The sequence below is a fragment of the Mesitornis unicolor genome, unplaced genomic scaffold (assembly GCF_000695765.1).
Source record: "Mesitornis unicolor isolate BGI_N332 unplaced genomic scaffold, ASM69576v1 scaffold11315, whole genome shotgun sequence".
Taxonomy (NCBI): domain Eukaryota; kingdom Metazoa; phylum Chordata; class Aves; order Mesitornithiformes; family Mesitornithidae; genus Mesitornis; species Mesitornis unicolor.
Window position 1 is genome coordinate 21882 of NW_010186315.1, and position 27645 is coordinate 49526.

Genomic DNA, 27645 nt, shown 5'->3' on the forward strand with positions numbered 1-27645 from the left:
TACATTAAAAAAGTACAAGCTGTTCTTGTACATGTCAGACAAGAATAACTCCTCCTATGACAGGCACTGCTGGAGTTTCTCAGTTCCTGCTTTTCCACCAAGTTCTTGCCCTGGCCTTTCTCTTGGCTATCATTTCAGGTGAGCCACTTCACCAATGCGTGTCTGCCTGCAAAACACCTACCTTCCTCTTCTTTTTGGAGCAAATACAAGAAAAACAACCTGATATCTGACCAAGCAACCCAGAACAGGCTTCAGTGGACTTCTACCCAATGCTCAGAGCAGCACGGTACCAAAGTATCTTCATACTTTGGTATCAAAGTATCACAGTTTGCATTTCTTAAAGGAAAAAGCAGAGCCCATCACATTGAGACCTCCTTAACCCTGACTCACAGGTTCCTGGGAAGCACGGCTCTTCCAGTCTACGCCTTCTCCAGTCATGGCTTGGCACAGAGCACAACTGGGACTACGCTCCAGAGCCCTTGGGGAAAAGATGAAAGGAAAAACCTCAGATTATCTCTGTACACACCCCAGCTCATCTGATGCATCTACATCCAGCAGTCTCCCTACTGGAAAAGGTGGAGGGCGAACCTTTTCCTGTGGCTGCAGCAGCACTGTACATCCTTCATCATTCAGCACTAAACCATCCTTCATCCTCGGCACTGCTGCAACCCTGCTTCAGCTCAGGGGAAAAAAAAGAGTCTTTCAGGGTGTGTATCTGTATTTGAAAAGGCAAAATACGATTATCTGGCAAAACGTGTGGTTTCCCCTGTCTGGTTGGGCCTTTGGAATGGAGTGCTGTGCATGGATGTTGTGATTTTAAAGCCGTTATTTTTCAAAATAAACAAACATAATAATTAAAATGAAATCTGCAGATGCAACTCGGGGGCAGATTCCTGAAACCTTTGCACAGAAAGCCAAGGACATCATACACACATAAAGGATCAAATGTCAACAAGACCGAGGTATTGTGAACTACCCCAAGTGACAGAACAACCAAGCGCTAGACTCTTTCCTAGGTCATTAATAAATGGTTTGTTTTCACCTTGCCTGTTATTTTGCAGGGAAGGTACCTCCCCATAAAACATGCTTTCATCTTGATGATTAAATCACATCGCAGCCTGCTCCATTTAATCTTTATGATGTTCTCATTAGCCTTGCAGAACCTACCGCTGCTCTCCTGAGAGCCGGGTCCCTGGTGATGCCCCTGCCAAAACAATACCCCTGGCACCCTGCATTTCTCTGCACGAGCACAGCCGGTGCCTCCTGGTGTCAACTCAAGTCTGTGCAGCACACACACTTGTAGCCCATCTGTTGTCCCTATGGTCCACAGCGCTGCTCTGCTGGAAAGAAAGCGATGCCTTGAGGAGAGGGGTAAAAGAAAATAGAGTAAAAATCCTTTGCAAGGGTCAGCCCAGTCCCTGCTGTCCTCAACACGCCATGAGGTCTCAGGTTAGGACATTTCACTGGTCATAAATAGTCCACTTGTAGGACAACTGCTTTCTTGGCCAATGTGGAATCTCCCATTCTAATTTCTCACAAGCAAAGGCAAAATCTGCTACAGCTGACATTAAAAAGGAAGAGAGCTTTACTGTTACGTGCATCAGGGGTTACAGTGGCTGTCACACAGGTAAGGTATGAAAGGATTCTCAGGTTTCTCCAGGCAGTGCAGTCACATCTCAAAGCTGCTGGTGCATCTTGCAACCACTGCCTGCATATCTGAACAGCGATCCCTCTTCCACAGCAGGAGAAAAAGACAGAAAAGCTCAGGTGGGATTAATTGAGAAAACCAAGACGATGTAACCAAACAAGTTTATTGTAGAAACCCTCGAAGACACGTTCTGGCCCCAGTCAGGGTAGGGAGTTTGGGACTGGCAAACCGTTGTGATGTGCAGTTTGTCCTGACAGACTCAAAACAACTTTTGAACAAAACCAGGACAGTATTGCACACACCAGCCGCAGCACAACAAGTGCCTGGGGACTAATCCTGTTCCTTGAGACCTTCCCACAAACTCCAGGGGAGTAACAGCATACCCAGAGCATTAACCAAGCAGTCATATCCAGACTGGTGAGCCCAGAGGCAAAACCTGGAGTGCCAGGACGCCTCCTGGACACACTGACTGCATTCAGTGGGGCCAACCACTGCTCCCAGTGTGTTTCTTCACTCACGAACAGTCTCAACACCACCTAGACCGAGTCTTCATAGAAAGTCTTTGCCATGGCATGTGCCACTTTTACCACCTTCTTCTCCTTGGCATCGGGGCCCATGTGGCTGCGGGCCAGTTTAACCCAGTACTGCTCCGTCCTGGACAGGTAGTCTGTGTGCTTCTCATCAGGCTGAACAGACGGGTGCTGCTCCTCTCCTAGCACACAAGGGGAGGAAAGAAAGAGAGGTCACAAACAGCTAAGGAAGGCAGTCTGCTCTTCTGTGTGTCAACCTGGACAAGACTACTCTTCAGCTAATGTGTTTAAACGTAACAGCCTAAAAATCTAGCAGTAGCCAATGAAATTTCTCCTCTACTCTGGGAGCAGTGTACTATGAAAACTTTGCTTTTGCTGGAAAACTCACCTGGATGGCAGTGAGGCCTTTTTGGGCTGGCAGCAGAACCAGCACACATTGTACTAAACCCCTCTTTATACGAGTATCAAGACAACATTCATCATCACTACCTTCCTCATCTTCACTCTCCTCTTCAGAGCTCTCCTCTTCTTCTTCCCCTCCCTCTGCACCTTCCACATCATCCTCCTCTTCATCCGACTCTGACTCCTCCAGCCATTCCTGTGTTTCTTTGGTGAGAAAGAAAACACAGTAAGTAAATAACAAGCCGTTTCCCACCCCTACACAGAGCATGCCAGGGCAAGGTCAGACAGATGTGCTCGTAAGAGCCCTGCTGTGTTCACTGCCCTTACAGATCCACCCACTGTGCAGGGCCTGGCTCTGATGGGGAGCAGTGAGAAGAGATGAAATACAGCCAGGATGAAGTGAACAGCACAGGACAGCTGTGGAAGAAAAGTTGCTTAGTGTCAACGCTGACAAGAGTCAGCTCTTCTCCCATGATCATGAGCAAGACCCCTTCCTTTCTGCCTTCGTCCATTACACACACCTAGACTGTGAGCTTACAGGGCAGGGGCACCCTCTTTTTCTGTCTCTTTACAGTGCCTTGCACACAACCTGGGCTGAATCACTCAGCCATGAGCGTAAGAGATATTTTCCTCTAAGACAGATCCACAGTTTCTTTCAATAATGAGTAGAAAATCCATCAACTCCATCTTCACTGAGGTCTCTCAGGTATTGCTGTCTGCAGCACCACTGAACACACTCACGTCATGATGGTGTGAGCCAGGAATTCAGGGAACTGACTCACACGCTTGCCAAAACACTACTCAGAAGCCCATCACCCCACTTTTGAGAAAGCTCCATAGTTGTCTGGGTTTTTTCCCCCTAAAATATAGCACTGCTGGAAACCATATCCTGGGGGTTGCTACACTAAAGGCAGAAAGAGATCCCACCACCAGAGCTTACTTGGATCCATCTCCAGCAGCACTTTCCACTCTTCCATCTTATGGAGATCGATGCTGTAGAGGTCACTGAGGGTGAACTGGCGATCGCCCACCTCAAACATTCCCCCAAACACATAGAGAACCCCGTGCTTCACCGCCAACATGGCATTCGAACGGGGGCATGGCTCCACTTGCTGGCCCAAGGCTCCATCTTCCTCCTCCTCCTCCTCTGATTCAGACCTCTCCTTCTCTTCTGCATGTCCAGAGATCACCTGCTTGATCGTCATGACAGTCCCATCGTCTGCCACCACCTCTTTGACCACCTCCACTGGGCCTTGTGGAGGTCGCTTCTCCACCTCCTCTCCTCCAGTACCCTCTGCCTCAGCTTGTCTGCCACGTCTTCGCTTCCTCTTCTCCGATTTTGGTCCCTATTAACAGGAACAAGGAACAGGGGGAGACCATGTGTGAATTGCTTGCACCTAATAACACTTACAGGAGTTAACACAAATACTAAGGATGCTGCTGGGAGGGAGGGCGGAGAATTCAATTACTTTTCACTAGAATTGTAAGTCTCAAGTGATGGGTGCAACCTCCCACTCAGCATGAACTCCTACCAGCCATAAAACAAGGAGCAATAAAACTCCTGGAGAACCCATGGCATGGAGTTGCCTCCTCTATTGATGGCAGCATGTGCTGAAGAGACAGAAAACAGCTCTTTTCTCTCCATCCTGCAGGTGCACACATACACACACACAGTCCACCAGTCTGTGACAGGAGCAAAAGAAAATAACCCAGCATTTGGTGAAATCAAAACAATTGCTGGGCGCTGAATTACAGTGCATTACCAGGAAGCACTCCAGGTCTTCGAAGTGCTGTATGAAAGGGCCAGAAAACAGTCAGCAAGGCAGGCAGGAGCAAACACCCGAGTGCATGTTTGCCTGTTATTATGTGATTGACTTTTCCTACTCAAGAACAGAGCCAGAAACAGCAGGGGTGGAAAGAAGGAAGTTCAAGGAGGTCATTTGCACCTCACTTCCCCCTTGAGAGCGGATCAAACGAAATCAAAGATCTGAGCTGACGGCCACATTTCTGAAGTTCTTCTGAACCAAGGTTAATATTTCATCTCTTCAAGTAGCTCATCAACACTGGGAAAAAAGAGGGCGGTTTTTTGATCCCAACACAACACAGGATCGTTTCACAACAGCTTTTACTCAACCCTCTCATGTCACACTCACACACCTGACCTGGAGCTGGCCCCCAGTAAAACACCAGAACTGTGTTTTCACGCTGCTTTGTTTCGTCCTGCATTACACAACGATGGGGCACACACACCCTGACTCCTGGAGAAGGCGACTGCCTCCTGAACCACCCTTGCTTTGCACCCAACCATCAGGGCTCACAGGCTCCATCTCTGCCCGGAAAGGTGAGAGCCTGCATCCCATTGTGGAAGCAGGGCACGGAGAGTGGTAGCACGAAGTTAAAGAAGGTCCAAAGGACGTGTGTCAGATGGTCAAGGAGAGTGAACTGAATATATTTGTGTTATTTTAAAAACAAACCTTTAGCTGTCCAGGAAACCAGCGGTTTTTCCCCATGTCATAGAAATAAATATCGTTGAAGAAGTCCCCTTCAATGCTCTCCTCCTCCTCTTCGTCATGCACTCCTCCAAACAGGAGGGAGCGGTTATTGGGACCCATCGCCACCGAGAAGCCAGACCTGGGAGTGGGTTTCACTCCGGAGGGGTTGAGCCGACTCCATGCCCACTTCTCTGGTAATGGATAAAAGCAAATGTGAGCATCAGCAAAGGAGAATATTGATAATTTTCACATCTTCTGAGGTCCATCAGTACCCCAGCAACTCAACAACTCATTCTGGACATTCTCAGCACTGCAGAGTGCTCCTTCAACAGCAGCATTAGTCAGAACCACTTCAATCACGCCGCTAATCCACGCTATTGCCCTCAGAAAGCTGCTGTGTCTTCAATAAAAAAACTCAGTGAGCTATTTTCAGGGTGTGCTTTCTGGTGCAAGGAGCCTCTTGAATGGCGTATACACCTTTACAGCAGGCTGGAGTTCACACCAGGATTGATCATAGCCTTTGAGTACCAAGGAAAGGCATTTTTCTTACCCTACAGAGCCCATCCTACCCCAATTCTCTCCACAGGTCCCTTCTCCTGCAGTACCTTATCTGCCAACCTGCACCACTGTCTGAACCCCAAGAAGCAGCACAGTTAATTGCAAGGAGACCCAAGCACACTTTAAAAAGGGCTCAGCAGCAGGAGGCTTGTGCTCTGAACCCCTTACTTCTGCTCCAATCCTTTCTACTTTGGATTTAGAGCAAATCCCTAAAATGCAGGCTGGGAGAAGCACAGGCACCGTGTTTCTGAAGGAACCACAATTTCAACACGATAAACTGTAAATAAGACATAATGCAAGCAGGGGCTGGAATCCAGATGATTGTATGTGAGCAACCTCCTTCCCAAATCCCACTTCAAGATGGTCAGGTTTAAAGAAATCGGTCACAATTTTAACATTTTAGACACTCAGCTCAAAGAAGATTGTCCCATTCCCCAAGCCAAGGACAAAATACACTCTCCTAAGTGATGGGATTCCTATTTCTGGGGACATTCACAGATAAAACAACCAATCAACCAACCAACCATTCTCGATAATATCCTAGCACTGGTAATTTCATGAGATCACACGCCAATTTTCTCTCTTAAAAGTCTGTAAGTGAAGCACCACTACCAGAGTTTGTCAAAACAGGAATTTCCAGTGTGGAGAATTCTGAAATCCCACATTTCTGTTGTGAAACAGAAGAGCGGGGATCAAAATGTCCTAAAGAACAGGAATTTCATAATGTTGTTTTAATTCCTTCCCACACATAAAAACCAAAATCCCTAAAATATCTTTTCCTGTAGTTTTTCCTGAAGCTGCACATGGTTACATCAGGAACCTGGAGACCCTCCTCTCCATCCCATTCCAGGACCAATTTGGTGGTCGAGAGAGGTTCTCCTCCCCCTCTGCTCTGCCCTGGTGAGACCACATCTGGAATATTGTGTCCAGTTCTGGGCCTCTCAGTTCAAGAAGGACAGGAACTGCTGGAGAGAGTCCAGCAGGGCTACAAAGATGATGGAGGGAGTGGAGCATCTCCCTTATGAGGAGCGGCTGAGGGAGCTGGGGCTCTTTAGTTTGCAGAAGAGGAGGAGACTGAGGGGAGATCTCATTCATGTTTATAAATATATAAAGGGGGAGTGTCACGAGGATGGAGCCAGGCTCTTCTCGGTGACAAACAATGATAGGACAAGGGGTAACGGACACAAGCTGGAACACAGGAGGTTCCACTTCAATTGGAGAAGAAACTTCTTCTCAGTGAGGGTGACAGAGCCCTGGACCAGGCTGCCCAGAGAGGTTGTGTCTCCTTCTCTGGAGACATTCAAAACCCGCCTGGACGCCTTCCTGTGTAACCTCATCTGGGTGTTCCTGCTCTGGCAGGGGGATTGGACTGGATGAGCTTTTGAGGTCCCTTCCAATCCCTAACGTTCTGTGCTTCTGTGGTGGTGCCAACACAGAGGTTTTCCAACCAGCTCCAGCATCCCTGAAACTGCTGTTTACTTCACCCTAACCCCTTTCTTTTTAAATTCAGGTCACAGTACACAAATGCACTTAGCTACTCCTGGGAAACAAAAATACTGAAATCAACTCATGTGCTGTGTTTAGCCCCAGAGCAAAGGCTGAGGCAGAGTGTTTTTCAAGGGAAATTTTGTTCTAGGCTTGAGGTGGTTTGGTCTGGTATTGAAAGGAAGAGAGAGGATTTTGTATTCACAGTCCTGCAGCATCACTTCCAGCACAGCCCTCCTAGCCGCAGCGGTAGCTTACCTTCCTCCTTGCCTGCACCTTCAGCCTTCAGATCTGTATGCAGGGTGCCTTTGTCAACATCTTTCTTAATTCTCTGCAGAGAAAGAAAAGACAGGGATGCTCGGTGAAACAGTTTCAGAGGCTCAAAACACAGGAGGTCCAACTCTTCACTGTCTATAAAATCACCCACCCATTCTGAACTCATCACCCCACAGATAACCTAATCACAGGCTGAATTTGTACATGCCCATGGTGAAAATACAAATACTGTGATTACGGCAAGGAGAAGGCACACACGTAGTCACACTGTGGCTCTGGAGCATCAGGTCAGCTCACAACCATGGTGTTTAAACCAGGATTGCTTCCTGTGATGAGCCACAAGCAATGTCTGCCTGTGACAACCAGGCAGGGCTCTCTGGGATGCACCACAGATCGTGGGACTTGTGGCCATCCAAAAACTACAGGATGCAGCACAAGGGCAGGAATTTTGGCAACCAGAGAAGGAAAAGAAATTGTCACAAGGGATTAAACCCAATTGTTTTGTGGGAGGAAGGAAGGATGGGCAGCACTGAGGAAACAGGAGACAAGGTCCTGCCTTTTACTCTGTCACAGCCACTATCAAGGGAGTAATTTAACGTCTGTGCCTCTGCTCCTGTAGCTGTAAAAGGGAGCAGATCCCTGCTCCAAAGTGGCACACGATGAGAGCATCATTCTTGAGTCTCATCCTCAGGAAGATGAACAGAGCCTGGGTGCACCCGAGAGCACACCACCACGGTGCTGTGCTGTTCTTGCTGCACATCTGTGCCCAACCCTGCACCATGCACCTGACAGGTTTTGTTATTGCAGGGTTTGCTGTGTTACTACATGGCCCAGTATCCAATCTGTAGGAAGTACATGATTCTTAGAAAGGCAGAAGAGAGGGGAAACAACGCTTGTTTGAGGCATTACACAACCACACTGTAACCTGGATGATGCTGAAAAGCCCCAGGGAAGGGGCTGATAATGAAGTGCTGAAGGAAACAGGAGTGCTCGCAGCACAGCAAAGGGAAGCTTCAGTTGACTTAAGGAGCAGGGTCTGCCCATAGCTGTCTTGGGAAATGGCCACTGCCAGCTCTCCAGCACGCAGAAAATGAGCAAGACAAGTTTTTGCACTGGTGAGTGGTTCAAAGGCACAGTTAGAGGAGCTCTGGTGTGGAGACTTGGTTGGAGGGGCTGGCAGCTGCCCACTTTGAACAGAGAGCACTGCCAGGGCAGCAAGGGAAAGAAAAGCCTTCTAGGAAAGCTGCTGCGAGCATCGAGTACAGCAATTCATAGCCTGACGGCGCGTGTGTTGTGGCATCCACAGCAGCTCTCAAGTTCAAAGGGCTGTGAGTCACTGTGCCGAGCAAGTGCCATCCTCTGGCAATGTCACACCTCGCTGTCTCTGTCACACAGGTCTGGAGCAGCACGAGTCACTGCAGACAGCTGAGATACAGCGGCCTTTTCAGTCTATCCCTCACCTGAACCAAACACCCTTCCAAACACCTGAGCAAACCACTGCTGGGGTGGATGGGCAGAGGAGGAGGAGGGAGAGATGTGCAGGAGGCTTCGTATCTCGTAGCACTGGAGTGCACCCCAGTGCCTGCGAAGCGCCTGTCTGCTAAAGGGAACAGAAATGGTGGTTATTTCCTCTTAACTGTCCCTAAATGTTAATGGAGCACATATTTTGTATGTGCAGGGGGACATAGAGCCTGAAGGGTGCAGGAGCACAGCGAGATGCCCATCGTCTGCAAGAAAGGAGGAGAAAGAGCAAATACTGAGAGAGCAGTTGGCTTCGCTATCGTACAGGCTGCGTAGAATAACCGCATTATTTTTCTCCTGAAAACCACACGACTCCCGGTAGTAAACACGCTGCGTATGCAACATGACAAAGCTTCTTGGACTGAGAAAACCCCGATGAGGTGGAGTGGGAGTCAGTTCTTTGTTGTCAAAGCGATGCCTGTTTTCCCCAACTCACGCTGGCTCAAAAGCAGACACTTCCCTGCTATGGGAGAGATCGATCCCCTCACACCCAGGCCACCCACTTCTCTGAGCAAATCACCCCAGCAGTCACAAGAGGCTCCTGTTCCCCCGCTGTCCTTCGTGTCTTGAAGTCCCAGTTTGCTTTCAAGCACAAAACTGGCCTGGATATCCGCAGCACATACAGGTATGTTAACAAATTACAAGACCTTTACAGGCATTAGCTAAAAACCCCTAATTCCACAGACAGAGAGGAAGACACATGTTCATCCCCCTTCAAAGAGCAAGGAAACTGAGGCATGGAGAGCTGTTCTTCAGAAGAAGGGGAATCAGGATTCCCCATGTCTAATGTGCTAAACGTGTCCAATAAGAGATCAATAGTGGCAAAACACATCCAATTAGCAAAGCCCCAAGCAGGAAGAGCTACAGAGGGAACACCTCCCACCAGACCTTGCAATTTAGGCAAACACTTCAGCCCTGCCACGAGCAACCTCCCAGTGGGATCCCATTTGGCTTTGCAAAGCTTGCCACAAAAAAACCCATCCCCAAAACAAAGAAAATCCTCAAAACTCGTCTTCCTTGGCATCCAAAAGCCCTGCACGCATTTTAATGCCGGCTCTCCTGTGGTTTGTAGGCTGCTCGCACCTGCAAGGTAGAGCAGCGTTCGCCTCCGACACCTCCCGGCTGCATTCGCCGTGCCAGTCAGGCACAGCGCGGACGTTGCCTAGCAATAGAGAGGTCTCACTGCTTCGCAGCCAAAAATGCAGCTTGCTGCAGCAAGCCCCATCCCCAGCACCAGAAACGGGTGAGGACATCTTTAAGATCAGCAGGAGAGCAACTCTGAGCTCCTTGCAGGATTTTGAGGTACATTATAGGCAGAGCTGACAACATCCACAACATCCCCTTCTGTAAGGGATCGCAGAAGTTGCCTTAATAATTTCTAGGCTGAAGATGCAACAGAGGAGCACAGGGACACCACTGTGTATTTTAAAACATCATTGCACCTCCATCTCAAGGTAGTCGTGCTGAGTTATAAAGCTCCTTTCTCACCATTCGCATCCTGGTTGTTCACCACTTGCTCAGCAAAATCCAGTGGCTGGTGCAGGCAAAGGCAAGTCTGGGTACCAAGGTTCTTGTCCTGCTCTGGAGTGCCTTAGACAAATCATTTCTCTTTTCTGCCTCTATTTCCCCAAGCCGATGGTGCTGCTCAGGCTTTACACAGCCCCAGCAGCCAGCTGGGCACAGAGATGCCCACAATTCCACCCACAACCATGAATCTCCTGGGCTCACATCTCTTTCTTGCCCTGGGCACCGTGCATTACACCACAGCGCACAGCTATTTTGGTACAGAGCTTCAAAGCAGATTTACAAGGGCTAAGGGGACGACAGGATGTAATGCAGCAGAACTGCCCATCGCAGGAACACAGCATTGCCACATCCCAACTCTCCTCCAGCGACGTGGCAGCTGTATCATGCTGATACTACAATAAATGAGCTATTACGATTTCCATCCCTGTTCCCTCCAAACCCACAAATCTCCACCTTTTTTTTTACAGCGCATGTGCAACTAAATCCTGCCTCTTATTAAAAAAGAGGTCTCTCTGTGACTTGGTGAATGGTGCTTTGCTTGGATACCTACCTGGTTTCATATGTCTTCGTGTGCCCAAAAATGTGTTTAAAGCACTCCTGAATGCAGCATCTGCCTCTCTAAATGGAGACAAGGAACAGGTCCTCTCCTGCCCAGCTCCAATTAAGTATTGTTTCCTCCACCTTCTACCTCTTACTTCTCCCAAGAGTGCCCCAGCCAATGACTCTGGGGGGAATACACAGGCCAAACACGCTTTCTTCACCTCAAAGAAACCCTGAGAGACTCAGCTCCACCATCAACTATAAGCAAAGATACAACAATAATCAAACAGCCACACATTAATGAAGTTGTGTTTCTCCTACAGGGGCTAAATTTTGCTGAATTCAATTTTCAGGAGCATGCTAAAGGTTTGTGGCCTCTGCATCTCTAGAAAGCTGCAGACAAAATTCTGTTCAGTGCTTTGGTCAGTTTGGAGCTCGGCTGCACCATTCCTGAACGTTCACCTGCGCTGCAGAAGACACAACCAAAATCTGTTAGGAAAGGCACACGGGGGAGCAGCAGACTCTGCTCTCAATTACAAAGCCAAGAGGATTCATAACAGGAGCGGTTGTTTTCATCTAAAAAGCACTTTCCAAGCTGGAGAGGAACTGCACCCAGCTCTTATCCTTGCTCAGTGTCCTGCATAAAGGCTCGAGGGCAGCTTTGCATTCCCTCATCCCTTCTACTTCATTTTTCTTAGCTCAAAACAACCCAGAGCAGTGCAACAGAGCCCACCCTCGTAAAGCGCAACAGAACCAACTGCAAACACACGGCAACTTTTTTATTTCCATGGGGCTCAGTGTGCACTTGAAACCCAGCTGCTTTCAGAGATCCACATCTAGCATAGCACGCAGGCTCCTGCTTCCTTCCCACCCTCACGAGTGAGGAAACGGGACAGAGAGAGGAGGACGACAAAGCCCTTTTGGGTAGAAAATGCCTCTGTACTTTGTATTTAATCAAATGCACATCTGAGGAGCTGGAGCCCTAAGCGCAGGCCGTGAGGAGGCACAAATGCTTCTAAATATATAGACAGACTATCTTCTCTCCCTGCTTTTCTCCTTTGTTCATTTATTCACATCAGAGGAACAACGCGTCCTCCTCCCCCAGCAAGGCACCGCTGGAAGCGATGCCTTTCCACCGAGACAGCAGCACCAGGATCCGGGTCTTCTGTCTGCATTCACAACATTAAAAGCTTTTGCAGGAGCCTTTTGCTCAATGAAATATTTACTTCCTCCCGCCCAGCATGGAGACAGGGATACTTGGTCAATGAGGACATATGCTCTAAAGGGCTATCCAGTATAAATTACCATGATTAACAAAGCAAGGAGGACAGCAGAGGAAGCCTGGTGCTCATCAAAAGTCTTCTTTGGCTTATTGAGTTTGGTAACTAGTGCTGCTCCCGTAACCCTTTCACTGATGTAAGAAAACACAAATCTCCTGGCAGCTGCTGCTTTTAACCTGCAAGCACTGGAACATGAACAAAGTACTACCTGAGAATGCTTTAAGCTGGCAATAACCACCATTGCTGCCAAAAAACGTCATTTCTCCCAGCTGCTTCTGCGGTATCATCTCCTTATACTGGATTCGATTAGCAGGGAAAACACAAAATTCATTTTAACCAAGGTAAGAGCCTCAATCAGCACCAAACTGCATGAAGCGAAGCACCATTAGAAAGCAAGATGCCTCTTTCCATAGCAGCACTGGTTCACAGCAGCCTGAACCATCCTGGGTGCAAACAACCCAAGGGCACAACCGCACATTCACCCCAAGCTGCTGTAACCACAGGCTAACACACATTCTCGTTACCGGTTGTTTTTGGACATCTGGCAGCTGCCTGACGTGTGGAAACATCATCAGGCAGAGCAGCAGGCAGATGTGATGAGATCACCAAATCCTGCACTGGAGACAAGGCCTGCGAAACCGAGCAGAAGGAAGCAGCAGCACAGAGAGCTCAGTTCTGCTCTCTCAAGCTCTAAGCCCATTGCCCTCTCCAAGCAGTCAAAGAGCAGGACTCCACAGACAACACTGGTCAAGACCATTGCATCAGCCCCATTTAAGCAATTTGAGTCTGTCCTATTTTACTTTTCACTTTAGTCCCTTAGTTTTCCCATCAACTGTTATGTTTAGCACCCAAGAGATACCGCACGGGCTTACCACAAAGCCTCTCCTACCTGTTTGGAGTAGCCTCCATAGATGATTATGCTGCCCTCAGGAGTGGCAGCCATCTGGCACCCAGATCTTGGAGCAGGCCCAATCCCCGATGGAGCCAGCTTGCTCCAGGTGAAGGAGTCCAGGTTGAAGGCGTACACATCGTTGTAATAGATGTAATCTCTAGAGAGAGCAAAGTGGCAGATTACAGGTTTCTGTAATGGTAACCATTTAAGATGGGATAAAACAACACTTCAGGAACAGCAGCAGGAGCCTCTGAAGAGGTGCAACACCTTATTCAACTCCTCGCATTTATGGCTTTTCTCTCTCCATAGCCATAGCAACATACAGAATATCTGCTCAGGTGAGGGTTACTATTTCACTGCAACAACTTGCACTTGACAAAGCTCCTTTAAGCAAGACCTCTCTGAGTTGGTTTTTAACCTATTCACTCCTTACAACAGCAGAGGTTTCAGCAACTCTTCCCAGTTAACACGGTTCAAGGTAACCTAAACCAGAACACAGAAGATCAAAACAGATTAGAGCTATGTCTGTTCAGGGGGGTGGGAAAAATATACACATACCCTGTTTGCCTTCTACTGTCTTGCTAGTGGAAAATGCTCTGCACATGTTAAATGCCCAAGGACACAGCCAAACCTAGAGTGGGCTTTGCAACCTGCACTGTGCTCCCAGGGACTGCGGTTACACTGCTTACTGCCTCTAAGACACTACACAGCTCAGCTCTCTCCATAGATCCCACGATAGCATAACTGTGACCCCATACAGTATGGGAGAGCTCAGTGGAGAAGGTGTTTCTAGGAAGACAAAGCTCTTTGACAAGACTCAGAGGCCAAAAGTGGTGCATTGAGCTTTAGCTACAAGCACGAGTAGCTGCTTCAGTGATTAGCTAAGTGGTACAATGGTTTCTCAACCACTTGAAGACATTAAATCAAGATCTCTTGTCTTTCTAGCATAAAAGTCTACTTCAGTAACAGCATTGCTGAGGATAATCCTTCCTCAAAGCCCAGCTTTTTGTTGCTGGTGAAATTTGCTTGTCTGTTTTACAGAGGATTCAATACCACCAGCCACCCTGCAGTAACCCACCTGGCGCTCTCATGGAAACCTCCGAAGATGATCAGTTGTCTTTTGCAAGCAACCATTCGATGTCCGCTTCGTCCAGAGGGGCCTCCTGATGCCCTGAAACGCAAAGAAATTCCACTTATCAGCAGAATTCCCTTTCTTGTCAGTATGTCAGGCCATTTTTATTGACAATACCGGCAGCTGGGCTGGTTGAGTTCAGCTTCTGCTCTCCTGGAATGGGAAACCACAGGGAACTTTGTTGCCTAAATTCATACATAAGCTTTTCTCCAGAACATCACGTGTGTTCTTCCCGTAACTCTTGGTTACACGGGCATTTTGCAGTAACTATTTTATTCTTAATGATAAGCCATCTCGTCTCTAACTGCACCCAAAGTCTTGAAGTCTTTTCTACCATGACTCAGGAGGTAATTTTTCAGGAGAGTTTAATGAATAGCAGTTAACTCCCACAATTGCAAGAAAGGCACTCCAGATACAGGTGTTTTCTCCAAATACCAAGCAAGAGCCAGAGTTTGACTCTGACATCCACTCTCCTTCAACACCTTAGGAAACCACATACCCATAGCATCTTCACTCACCCGCCCGCAGTCAGGATTTCACACCAAACCAGTGAGGAGACTTTGGAAATGACTTAGATTTCCTCAAGAACAAAGGCACTGCAGCAAAACAAGCCGTCGCTATTATCTCCCACATTAAAAAACATCCCTGTTCTGCTCTTTCAAGCCTTCTTGACCTTCCAGTCAAATGCACCACTTCCATTTCCAGGAACAAGCACCACCACCCCAAAAGCTGCACATGAAGCCAGGCAGCTGGCAACGCTGTTCCTGAGAGGCAACGAAGATGCACCTTCCTTCGTGTTCACCCACAGATTGAGCATCACAGGAGAGAGAACAAAAACAGCTTCAAGAACTCGAAAACCAAAGGCAACTTTAGGCCAAAGCGCAGAGAAAAGGGGGTTTTGCTTTGTGTGTTCTCTGCCCCCATGGATTAATCCATCCCATTTTCACTCTCGCCGAGGGGTCTCCCAAAGCGGGAGCAGTTAGCAGCTGAACTCAGCAAGGCGTCTCAAATAGGTTGTGTGTTAAGGGGTTGCAGAATCAGGGCCTAAATAAACAAGAAACGATGGCAAAACCTAAACCCGCAACCCTACCACGCTTTGCAGCTACCTGCTGCCAGCCAGATCTCTGCAGAGAGGGAAAATGAGGGCCCTCAGCCACCATCAAAAATGACATTATCACACCAATCATGCTGAAAAACTCTGAGAACAGCAGCATTTGGGTAAGACTGAATTAATATTGATTGCTTGGACTTTTTACTCTAACAGAGAGGATGGTTTTCTAGGTATTTACTGGATTTTTAAGTATCACCCTGCAGAACATCACCTCTAGCATTAATTTCATCAAGATCTGAAATCATCATTTTCTCTCCTGTAACAAAGCTCCCATGTTATTCTTCCAAAGGATGGCTTCTTTTAAAATATAATTTTTAAAGGAAAGCAGGAATTACAAATCAACATTAACAATAAAATCCTGTTCTCAGAGACTATCTTCCAGCTTGCTTCTCAAACAGGTTTCCTCCAAGTCGAAAATCAATTCTGACCAATAAAAAGTCTATTCATTGAATAGTCTTTTAATAAACAAGTTCCCACAAGTGTACTCAAATTAACTCCAAATTAACTCAAAGTCCCAAACAAAAGCAGCCAGTCTGGGCCCTGATCCGAATTCGAAGTCTCACCGGCACCAGCACCACTTGCTCTCAATCACAAGGCTCATCTCTCCTTTCTTCAGCAATACAAGTGACAAGAAGAGATGTCAAAACGCGGTTCCAGGAGGCCTCACCCTGCACGGTATTGTATCCTTGGTGTTAAACGTTGCAAGAATCAGTTATTAAGGAAAGTTTACAGTCTTTGATGCAAGGAAATGCCCTCCTAAACTTGCAACAACTGCTTTTAGAAAGTACTTTTACATCGAGCTACTGATCCAGCCAAGGTCCTTTGTCCCCAGGCTCCAAACACAACACTGGAAAACCAAATGGCACAGCCATAGCCATAGCCATGCTGCCACTCCAGAAGGCGCTTGCTGCAAGCCCAAAGACTTGCTTCCCAAATGCAAACCATCTCCTTTTACCTGGATCACTGCTCGTGGCCCAAAACAAGCATTTCGGAAATGGTTTCACAGACTTTATGATTAATACTTTACTTCATAGGGTTGACACCAGAAAGCAGACATGTGGGAGGGAGCTGTAAATTCTCCAGGCTTTTTGTAAAAATAGATTATAAGATAAGTCTGGGTAAGGACTGGCTCTCCACATGTACAGCACGAGTCTGATCAGAACGGCTCCAGAAGGAATTCGCTTTTGCTTGTGGAGTTACTCTGGGACTTGTAGTAACATAACAGGCCTGAATTCAGCCCCCACATTCAAGAATTAAAGACTTACATGGCAGAGCGGCTCCAGACTGCAGAACTGAAGTACCTTGTCAGTCACTCCTTCATCCAGAGGATGCTCAGATGGATCTCGGCACCTTTCCACAGTGACCATGCACAGAACATCCCATCAAAGGGGCATTTCAGGACAAAGCACTTTTATCCTCCAGTACTTGAGGCAGTTGAAGCCCAGGACTTCAGTGTTTTCATCTCAGGTTTGTGAGTGCAAACGAGTGTGCTGTTCAAGGCACAGAGAGTGTACCCATGTGTTTGTATACGCAGTAAGGAATTACACAAAACCCTCAAATCAAATCCCTTGCAAAGTCAATCAGCAGTTGCACATCTGGATCCTGATGTACCCAAGAACAAGCTCACTTCTGGGCTGGCAGAGGAAGTCTGCTCAATGGTACACCAAAATACCTTGAATTTCTTTAAACATCAGTGCTCCTTTCCACCCTGCGTTGCAGGACCTGATCTTTCCGGTGACAGACAGCACATGAGCAAGAAGAGCCATCAATCAGAAATAAAGCTACGCTGAAAGGCATCCTGCACTGCAGCGACTGCTCCAGTTCTCTCTGTAAACAGCGTTAAACGTTAAAACTGAAATATTTATAGCACCGCATCTCACAAAACTGCTCTGGGAAGTACCATTAACGTTCCAGTATTAAAAGGTAGGGAGCCACAGAGGCTTAAAAGCAAGACTAAGAACTACAGAGAGGAGGGATGTGCCGGTTGTCAAGCACAACCCCAAAGCGTGATGCTCCCTGTCTGTCTTTGAGGGAGTGCACTGGGCCACACAGCGCTGGATGAGGATGCTCTCTCTAGGAAGGAATGAGGCAATGAGGTTAAAATACTGCTTAGCTCTAAGGCAGAGGAACAGTTCATGTACTGAGGCAACCTTGTGTACCACACACGATAAGGTGGCTCCTGTAAGTCACAGTCAGTTGCTGGCAAGTCTTCTAAGAGGCTGGGATTTGTTGTCTTTGGATCTCTGTGCGTGCAAAACGCAAGTAATTATGGCTAAATATTGCTAAATATAGCAAATTTTAACTCTGGGAAGCAGACTGGCACCACTGTGCTCTGTGCTAGGAGATAATGGAGAGCCACTTCCTCAGCAGACTCTGCAGACACAGCACAGGGACGAGTTATTCACAGGGATGAGTTATTCAAGGTTTTCTCCTCAAAAGCGTTTTACAGTCAAGCCTCTTACAGCACCAGGATGCTCTGTGGCACGAACTGCAGGCGAGGAAGGACACAAAATTGTCTGAAGTCTAAGCCATGAGGCTGGAATAACTCCATTTCCTAGAACTGCAAGTTCAGATCACAGCAGGGTCATCTTAGCTATTCAATTCACACAAACCAATTCAAACCCACCCGAAACGGGGCACGTGCGATTCTTCCCATGTGCAACAGAAACTGTGTCTCTCTTGTAATTATGTATTAGGAGGTGTCTGGACATTACTCTGTTATCTGCACTAAAATTATGTCTTTCAAACCCAACTGACTTTACTCAGTACTGGTCTGTACCCCAATCAGCAAGTGCTTGACTTCAGACAGACATGAGAAACCTGTGTGGAAAAATGACGGCAGCACCGAGGTTCCCTGGCAAGAAAAGCAAAACATTGAAGGAAATGAAATGCAGCACGTGTCATGATCATAACTTTAAAATAAGTAGGAAATAAAAAAAACCCCCTTGTACAACTCAACAATCATCTCTGCCCTTTCCTCTTCCCCTTTCCAAGCAGACTGTCACCAAGAAGCCATATGGGAAAGCAAAGAGGCAGCAGAAACCTGATTTTCACACACAGCCAGGTTAGCAGTAAAACAAAGACATTCCCTCCCAGCCTCCTCCACCAGATGCCTCATTAATGCAGCGCTTGGAGCTCTGCCCGAGGATGGGGAGGAGATGCACTTTGTTTTATTCCAACACTGGGACCAGGGCACAAAATCCCAGCAAGGCTGAAAGACAGACGTCCACCCAAACATGTCAGGGAAGCTCAAATGGAATAGATCCTGCATGGGGCAGGGGGAGAGAAAAGAACATTTTCACCCATATAACTTACAATGCTCACTTAGAAAATATCTATCCTTTTATCTACTAAGTAATAATGAGTCTTGATGGCTCCAAATGCATCCTCCCTCTGTCACTCCTGGGGATGGAAGGTAGCTCTGGGTGGCTTGGAGAGCGTGGTACCTAGAACTTGCTCCCTAGGTGGGACGAGGAACTCCCCTTGGCAGTCTGGCTCCCTCCTCGCCAACTCTAACAACCCATCACAACAAAATTTCTTGCCATGGCTTTAGTCCACTTCACCTGGGACTGCTAGGGGCATCCTGCAACTTGAAGTGCACACAAAATCCAAGCTCAGCTCCAGGGAGGGAGCACTTACACTTACTTCTGCAGTGTGAGTTACATTCAGCATCCCCAAGGCTGTTCTCTCACATGGGACAAGATGCAGGACGAGCAGAGCCTCAGAACCACTTCATTTCCTTTTCCCAGGCAGGTCAGGCACTGCAGCATTTGTTTTGGGAGTGAAAACCCCTACATGAGCTCTACAGCAACGCATCCGCTAACCCACGAGAGAACAATTTGTGCCATCAGTGGCGGAGCTAACGAAGCCTCATCTGGATTCTCCGATGGCTCACAAAAACCCATCTCCCGCCCTCGCTCTCCCTGCAGCTGGGTATTAACAGTGCTCTCCGGTGAGCATTTTTTTCAACCAAGACTTTGGTTGAAATGTCAACCCTTCCATTTAGCAGGGACTCTCTGGAAAGCATCACTTCCTCTCCCCCCCCTCCGCCTGCTTAAATGAAACCGGTAGGGACGCAACGCATTTGAGTTCATTCCCTTTATTTGGCTGAGCTTGAGCAAGGGATTCAGAAGTTATTTTGGGGGAGCTGGGAGGGGTACAGTCACAGTCATTGCGTCAGCTTCTGCCTAACAACAATAGGCAGATCAGCCCGCACAGTGACAGGGCTTTCTAAGCCTTGCACCTCTTAAAGAGCCCTCCATCATTTCGGAGGGTTTCTCTCATGCCCACTTCTCAAAGACAAGCAGGGCTCACTAGAGGAAAGCTGGCTTCCTGCGCCGTGACAAATTACAGCTGGTTTTAGATTAACACTGCCAGGTCTGGAGCCAAGAACCACACTGATGGACAGGAACCAGCCGCTTACGAACCAAACAGTTCTCTCGCAGCCTCCCAAAGCAACTCAAAAGAACGATCCCTGTGTTTTCACACAGCAGTCAGCTGTCAGGATACTGTGCTGAGAAGCATCCTTCTAACCCAGCCTGTTTTGGGCTCTTTGGGATTTTTGCCCTTTAGCTCTGTATGTCCCCCTGCACCTACAGCAGAGTCCCTTCAGTGCTATGTTATCATTACAAAATCACAGAATGTGAGGAGTTGGAAGGGACCTGGAAAGCTCCCCCAGCCCAACCCCTGCCACAGCAGGATCACCAGAGCAGTCACACAGGAACACGGCCAGGGCTTTGGGTGGCTCCACACAAGGAGACTCCACAACCTCTCTGGGCAGCCTGGGCCATGCTCCATAACCCTCACACTGACAAACTTTGGCCTCATCTTCAGCTTGAACCTTGAAGTGCTCCAGCTTGGGACCATTGCCCCTTGTCCTGGCATTGGACATCCCAGAGCAGAGCCTGGCTCCTTCCTCCTGACACTGCCCTTTCCAAATGGATCCCCAGGAATGAGGGCACCCCTCAGTCTCCTCTGCTCCAAGCTCAAGAGCCCCAGCTCCCTCAGCCGCTCCTCAGCAGGAGATGCTCCACTCCCTCCATCATCTCTGTGGCCCTGCTGGACTCTTTCAAGCAGTTCCTGTCCGTCTTGACCTGAGGGCCCAGAACTGGACATAACATTGCAGATGTGGTAACATTAAACGTTCAAGTTTCCCAATTTTCAAGCAGTATCAATGCTCCCATTTTGCAGGAAGGGGGAAAAAAGCAGACAGGCACAGTGACTCCCTGCGTGGCCTCAGGCATGTGCCAAGGCAGAGCCAAGGTACCCATCTCTGCACAGCTCCATCCTAAACCACCCTCTTCATTACTGCACAAGAGACAGACACAGACCACAGGCACCCGCACTCTGTAAATGGGGCAAAAAGTGATCAGCCCGGGCAGATTTAGGGCTTCCCAGCTGAAGGAAGGACACTTTAACTCCTGACAAAAACTACCACAGCTTTTGGCACCTACTGAATTTGAGAGGTGTGAATTATTGGCTTGTTTATCCCAAGGAATCTTGAGGCAGCAAATGCCAGTTATCAGGAGTGAAGTTGGCTCTGTGGATAGATACAAGCTGTCTTCTCAAGCAATGGTAAAATTGGGAGATTCTTGTACAACGCAGCAAGGAGCCCAGGCAGATGGAGCAACAAGTACTGTTTTGGAGTTGGACATCTACACCTACCATGGCTGCAAGGACAGAGTGCCATTCATGATACTTAACTGAAGGAAAAAGTAACACCCAAGTCCACCTACACTCCAAAAATCACGTAATAAATAAAACAGCTTTGGCCTCAATAGACCTGGAACACATTTCTCATCACCACGTCTTCCTGGAAGGTGTTCACCATTCCCAGGAGGGGCACCTCTGTACTCAAGGGAGAGATGAGCGGACAGCAGAGAAATCACAGCACTATGTCAGGAATCAACCTCAGATCATGCTGGCACGGTTCCTCATCACTGACTCCAGGTCACATCACTTACTTGATCTGCTCCCAGGTCTTGGTAGCCAAATGCAGGACCCAGAGATCCTTGTAGTGATAGAACTGTTCTCCGTTGGGAGATGCAAACTCCCCGCCAAATATCCACAGCTGTCCCCCAGCTGTGGGCACCACTGCTGCCTGCCAGAAGAAAAAGAACCAGGTCACACAAGGGTTCAGAAACCAGAGACAGGAGAAATTTAGCAGTCAAATGTGCAACTGCCTCCAAATACCAGAGAGCAGATAAGTGGCCTCCTAGAATCTTGAGTTCCAGTCCTGGGGAGCATTTTGGGATTTAGTTTAACAATTGTGGGCAACATTTCACCCAGTCTTTAGCCACATGAACAGCATCCTGCAGAACTACTGGGGCTGGTGAACTCTGAGCCACATGAGAAACAGGGGTATTTCCTGCCTCCAAGACACACTGAAGATCCCAGCACCGGGCAGGGACAGAAATGCAGGGCAAAGTCTTTTGGAAAGGGCCATTACCAGTGCACAATTGCCCTCTGCAGTTTTTGTGGATTATAAAACAACAAACAGTAAAGATGCCAAGCTGCAGCACAAGTCGAAACCTGACGCTTCCCAAGACCTGAAATCATTACTGGTCTCTGAGAAGGAAAAAAACCAAACCAACCAAAAAAACCCCAAACACAGAAGGAAATGCACAGCATCTGGGCAAGAGGAGACTGTTACTGCTTTGGTTAGGGCAGGCAGCAGAGTATCAAAGGGACTGGTTTGGTGGGGTTGGGTTTTTTTTTGCACAGACCAGCACCAAAACACTGCTGCGATGCAAGCTGACAGTTAAAAGCAGGGAGAGAAGAGCAAGAATCTATTTGATTAAAGTTATCTGCAGAAGGAAAAGGGAATGAATCCCAAGAAAGGAAACTACGTGACTGCAAATTTCCTTGACAAGGACCTCTTGGGTTGTTTACACGATAAAAAAAATTCTTCCACAAGTGTTTTTTCCCCAGGTACCCATCACAGATTGACATTGGGACAATGATCTCTTTCTGCAGAAGGGCTCCACCACCTGCCTGTGTTTCCCAACAAAGATGATTTTTAGCATCAGGAATGTGACCACGCATAAACCAGCCTATACACGCAACGATTAAACACCGGAGAAAATACAGGGTGTGTTTGCAAGCAGGATTTGTGGGAACATGAAGTTACCTAAACCAACGCCTGATTTTCATGGGTATCTAGTGCTTAAAAGCTTAAGGGGAAGGCACATCCAACAGTCTGCTCATACTTGTGTGTGACCTTCTCGAGAGCTGGCTCCAAAGTCATTACATAGCAAAGCTTTTTCCCAAAACAACTGACAAACCCTCTGTTGAGCTGTTGCAGTGAACTCAGTGTTAACTCGAGGGATCGCGTGTCAGAGACCAGAGATGAGAAATGAGACTGAAAACACGCGCCTACAAACCCAGATACGCTTCTGTTTACCTTTTGAGCTAATGCATTAGAAATAAAGTCCCAAAAAGACAACAAAGCAGCCAGCTAATGAGGCTGAACGGTCTCCTGTGCGGCTGTAATTAATTATCAGACTGAAAACTTATTGTTGAAGCAGGACTCCTCAGATGGGTTTCTCATTTCATTTTTGCTGTAATCCAGTTGCAGCTCCCTGATGCACAGCCTGGCTGCTCAGTTCAGATTCAGCTGCTAGACAGCCACCTGCTGGCACCAACACCCAAGCCAGCACCTCTCAACACCCACAGAGCAACCTGCTTTTGTATCTAGGAAAATCAGCGTTTCAATTTATGGTATTGTGGAATTTGGCCTCTGAGATCAAGTCCAATTTTAAGCACCACAGGGTGGCCCAAAAATCAAGTCAGAACCTTTCAATTCAAGAAAGGACGCACAACTTGGAGCAAGACTTGCATTTAGGCACAGCATAACAAGGGTATACGAGCCTGCCCAGGGTATTGGATCTTACCAGGAAGCTCTAAAGGGCTTTGGCTATGGGTAGGAAAATAACATTCGCATCCTGCATGGCAGCTTTTGAAGTGTGCCAGTCACCCAGCCACTTGCTGCACCAGGTAAGATAATCTATCAGACAGCTGGCGAGGGCCAAACACCTGCAAAAAATACAAGTCTTTGGTCCGGTTTCTAACGTGCAGGTGTTCATATAAAGTAAACTCAAATATTTTGTCACAACCAGCCACTGACCTTAAGGACACAGGCATCAGGGAGGTGAACTCTAGGAGTCTCATAGCATCCCAGAGAAAATTTAAACAATTTTGTCTATTGCCTTTGAAGATAAAATTGAAAACTGCCCATCTGCCAAGGAAAACTAAAATCATGACCCAAAGGCAGGACACGCAGTGTCCTAGTGGTCCATCGTGTTGTACAGCTGGGACACTTGGCAAAGCCCAACTGCTGTATGTGATATCCTACAGTAATGGGGCTTTCATGTTGCTGGAGCAGCTGTATCTGTAACACCTATAGATGTAGGCAGTCAGGAAATAATCATGCACAGCAAACTCTGCCATTAACAGTGCTTTGGTCAAATTCAAAGTTACCCTGACCAGAATTGAGAAAATTCAGTGCCATCCTGGGATTACGGATGGTTGGGCTGGTCCCTATATAACGCAGCAAAGAGAGTTCATCTTTCCAAGAAGGGTCTCCCCCATGAGTCCTGCTTGAAACCCAACAGATACAGCCCCATGTCTTCATTCCACACTTAACATTTCCAGAGGCCATCCAGTGATCAGAAAGCACAGGCACCTTTGACAGGCTTGGGCAGGCCCCCTCAGCAGCCCATTACAAGGAGAATGAAGAGAAGCCAGAAACCCTCAAGCAGGTGAAAACTAAAAATCAGTTCTCATCCATCCTTAACGCAGCATCAGAACAATCCCAACTGCTGCTCTGGCAGCCAGCACTGTACCTGGTGAGCACATCGCCTTGGTGGTGGGTTGGGGATCTCTACTTTGGACCAGCTGTTCTTCCGGATGTTGTAAACATACAGCTCGTTGTACAGGTACGTCTGGTAGAGAGGAAGAGAAGACACACATCACCACAGCTCTCCGTTGGGACACTCAGTCTGTCCAAGCACAGGCACCCCTGAGGGTTATCTGTGAGTCTGGGGGGGGAAGAGCCTCAACTCCAGAGTCAGGAACAGCTTAATGTAGTAAACCAAGCAGAATTAGTTTAGCACATCATACTGGGTGATCCTAAAGTGGCCAAACATCATTGGCAGGCTTGAGTTTTCAAGCTACAGTGTGTACAACTTCTTAGAGTCACTGTTTGTCTCCAGGAGCACAATAAGCACTTGCAACTGGCAGAAACTCAGCAACAAGAGCACCCACTTGTAAGTATTTGCTACTGTAAGGATCTCCAATGCTTTGCCAGCAGCAAAACTGCAGAAATATCTTGTTTTGAAAGATGAGAGACTCTTCAATAGTTATCAAAAACGAGGGGCAGATATGGCTACAATTAAGTCTGGAGAAATTATGAAGCCCTGAAATATTGATGCTGAGGCAATCACTCTGACTCCTTAATGGGTTCTAGCATGTCTCCTTCCTGCCAACTGCTCAGGCATGAGACAGTATCACGGCAGAATTAAAAGGCTATTTTGCTCTCATTCAGGGACAAATACATATTTTATGACTGCTGCCTTGAATTTCACTTCAAATGAGACTCATGCAAATTACAGTAAAAGGCAGGGAGAGGGTAGGATAAAGAAGGAAAAAAAATGGAAGTATACGTTACTTTTTGGCCATTGAAATATTCACCTCCAAAAAGGATCAACTCATCTTTCTCAGGGTGAGCAGAGAGGGAGCCGTTCAGCCTGCAAAAGAAAGGGATGGCCAAAACAGTAGATGCATAAGTGCCTTGTAAAACTCAGAGGCTTGCAGCCTTTAACTCAGCTCGCAGTAGCACCTCTGCCCCCTGGCCACAACGGTCTCTCCATCATCTGCCAAATTATGAGGCTGCGATATTCACCCCAGGGCTACAAACTTCTCAAAGAAATGAACTTCTCAAAAACTTCCAGCAAGATTAATTCAGCACTGTCTGAAACCTTCTCCTATTTTCGGAGCGCACGTTACACTGTCATTTAACATGCCTTTTGACGTGAGCTCTTGAATTTTAATGCCGGTCTATCGAGAGCAAAAATTAGTTTCATGAGGGCACATAACTACGGGTAAAACTGGGCTGTCTTGCATCAACTCAACTGCGTCATTATTCTGCAGTCACCAGTGGCCACTGCTCATCCACACAGCATCAAAGTGGGTTGCACCGTGCGGAGACAGATCCCCACCGCTGCCAAGGAGGAAGTAACTGACCACTGTGATATGCTGCTTAAGTCCTTTCCGCTGACCCAAATCCAAAACTTCCTTTTAACTTCTATTTTTCCTCAAAGCCTTGTAATCTAACCCTGCTTTGCCTTCTTTATGCTGATGGGATGATTAAAAAGTGGGACTTTTAAGGCCAAAAAAAAGAGCTTTCGGTCCCTTTTTTAACCAGGGATCCAATGTATCAGATATTTTATAACTTCAGATATCAGCGATGCTGACATTATGCCTTCCACTCTGAGGAAATAACTTCATACAAATAAATTTCATTCAAAATGTGATAGCCAAAGCCTGATACTATCTCTTACCTAGGTGAGGGGGGTGGGCAGGATGACTCAATTACTTGGGTCTTTTTAGCGTCTAAACTCTGGAATTCTGCTATCAGGGCTTCAAGGTCCTCCTGAAAATAGAAAAGCCAGGCATGAGTTCCTTGACACGCACAGAGCCACCTGCACATCACATGAAACCACCACTCACCCTCAGAGTTCCCCTTTTTTAACAAAAAATTGTCTGCTTAGGTCCCCTTCATTCAAGGGAATGGATGCTGAGTATAAGTTCCTTGACACGCACAGAGACACCTGCACATCACATGAAACCGCCACTCACCCTCACAGTTTCCCTTTTTTAACAAAAAAATTGTCTGCTTAGGACCCCTTCATTCAAGGGAATGGATGCTGAGTATTTCCACATACTCTTTAAAGCCTGGTCTCCCCTAAAGCACTAACAAGTTGCTCAGAAAAGCCCTAAAAGGATGATACACGAAGTGCATTTAGTGCACACCTGCTATTCCTGCAGCAGAAACACCACACAAATCAGCAAGTAAATGCAAAACACTTAAGCCCAAACAAAGCAATGAGCAACCATATGCTACAATCCAGCCAGTCCTCTTCTTTGCAATGAAAAAATGCCTAAATGGAACTGAAAACTCTTTTCTATTCCCAGCTCATACTTCAGCCAGAGAGAAACCTGCACATATTTGTATTCCCTTTCAATTTCTTGTCAGTTAAAAATAAAATCTGCCTCTAAAAATGCGGACACACCGAGTTGCAAGGGCAGAAGCAGGACTGCAGCAAGGGGGAGTTTCTGATCCATGGTCTCCACTGCAAACCCCGTTGCTCAGCACCTCCCTTCAGTTAACCTTTCGGAAGGTGCAGCCAAAACTGAGATTTCCAAAATGTGGGGATTTTGCCTCTCTGCAGCATGGCATCAGCTCTCTCTGCAGCCACCATACACATACACTGGCACCCTCCATGTCTTACGTTTTGCATTATGCTGGTAACACCACATTTCAACCAGGGAAAGATTCGGAAGCCTAAATACAAGAACTCACTCTAGGGGTGAGAGAAACAAACATTCTAATTCGCTTTTAAGACCAGAAGAAGAGGATGGGGGGCGATGGAAGGCAAGAAGGACCCTTAAACTGCATTTTCTTGTCCTCCTTTTACGCCTGCTGCCACATGCTGCTCCAGCTTGCCACAGATACTGCAAGTCTCCCTTTGCAGGGGTTTTCATTTCATCCCTTATTCTCTTTTCCCTTTGTCCGAGTGTCTTTGCTCACAGGCGCTGACGGCTCCTCAGCCCTTTGCCACACGCTGACTCGCAGGTGTAAGGACGAGCTCGGCTTTTTCACCGGACAGCGACAACACTAACCCTGAAAGTTTCACTGAGTTCAAAATCTTTCAACTTAAAATACTGCTGCCTCAAACTCACTCCTCCGACCTCCCCATGCCTCCACAGCCGGTTTTCCCTTCAGGTCCCGTTTTACAAAACGCCCCCACAGCCGCAGAGGGCCCAAGGGAGCTCCGCAATGCCCCAGGGCAGGCCCAGGCCTCGCGGGCCGGGGCTACCGGAGCCCCCCGCTCCCGCCCCTCACCTCCTCCTTCTTGGCTCTGCGGGACACTTTCTTCTCCATCTTCGCGGCCGTCTTCTCGGCCCCCTTCCCCTTCTTCTCCCGCTTCCCCTTCTTCCCCATGGCTGAAAGGCCTGGCTAGGCCGCGCGG

At 47.6% G+C, this 27645-nt stretch overlaps 1 protein-coding gene across 1 annotated transcript; it reads right to left on the reverse strand.

Moving 5' to 3' along the window:
- Positions 1 to 1793: 1793 nt before the first annotated feature.
- Positions 1794 to 27642, reverse strand: KLHDC4 (kelch domain containing 4). The gene is made up of 12 exons (XM_010185116.1): positions 27519 to 27642; positions 25954 to 26045; positions 25062 to 25140; positions 24238 to 24336; positions 21358 to 21494; positions 14230 to 14322; positions 13149 to 13308; positions 7374 to 7446; positions 5055 to 5263; positions 3521 to 3926; positions 2668 to 2784; positions 1794 to 2360 (listed from the first exon to the last, which is right to left on the reverse strand). Exons 1-12 carry the CDS (start codon positions 27615 to 27617, stop codon positions 2185 to 2187), a joined length of 1740 nt encoding a protein of 579 aa, XP_010183418.1. The 5' UTR covers positions 27618 to 27642; the 3' UTR covers positions 1794 to 2184.
- Positions 27643 to 27645: the final 3 nt, after the last annotated feature.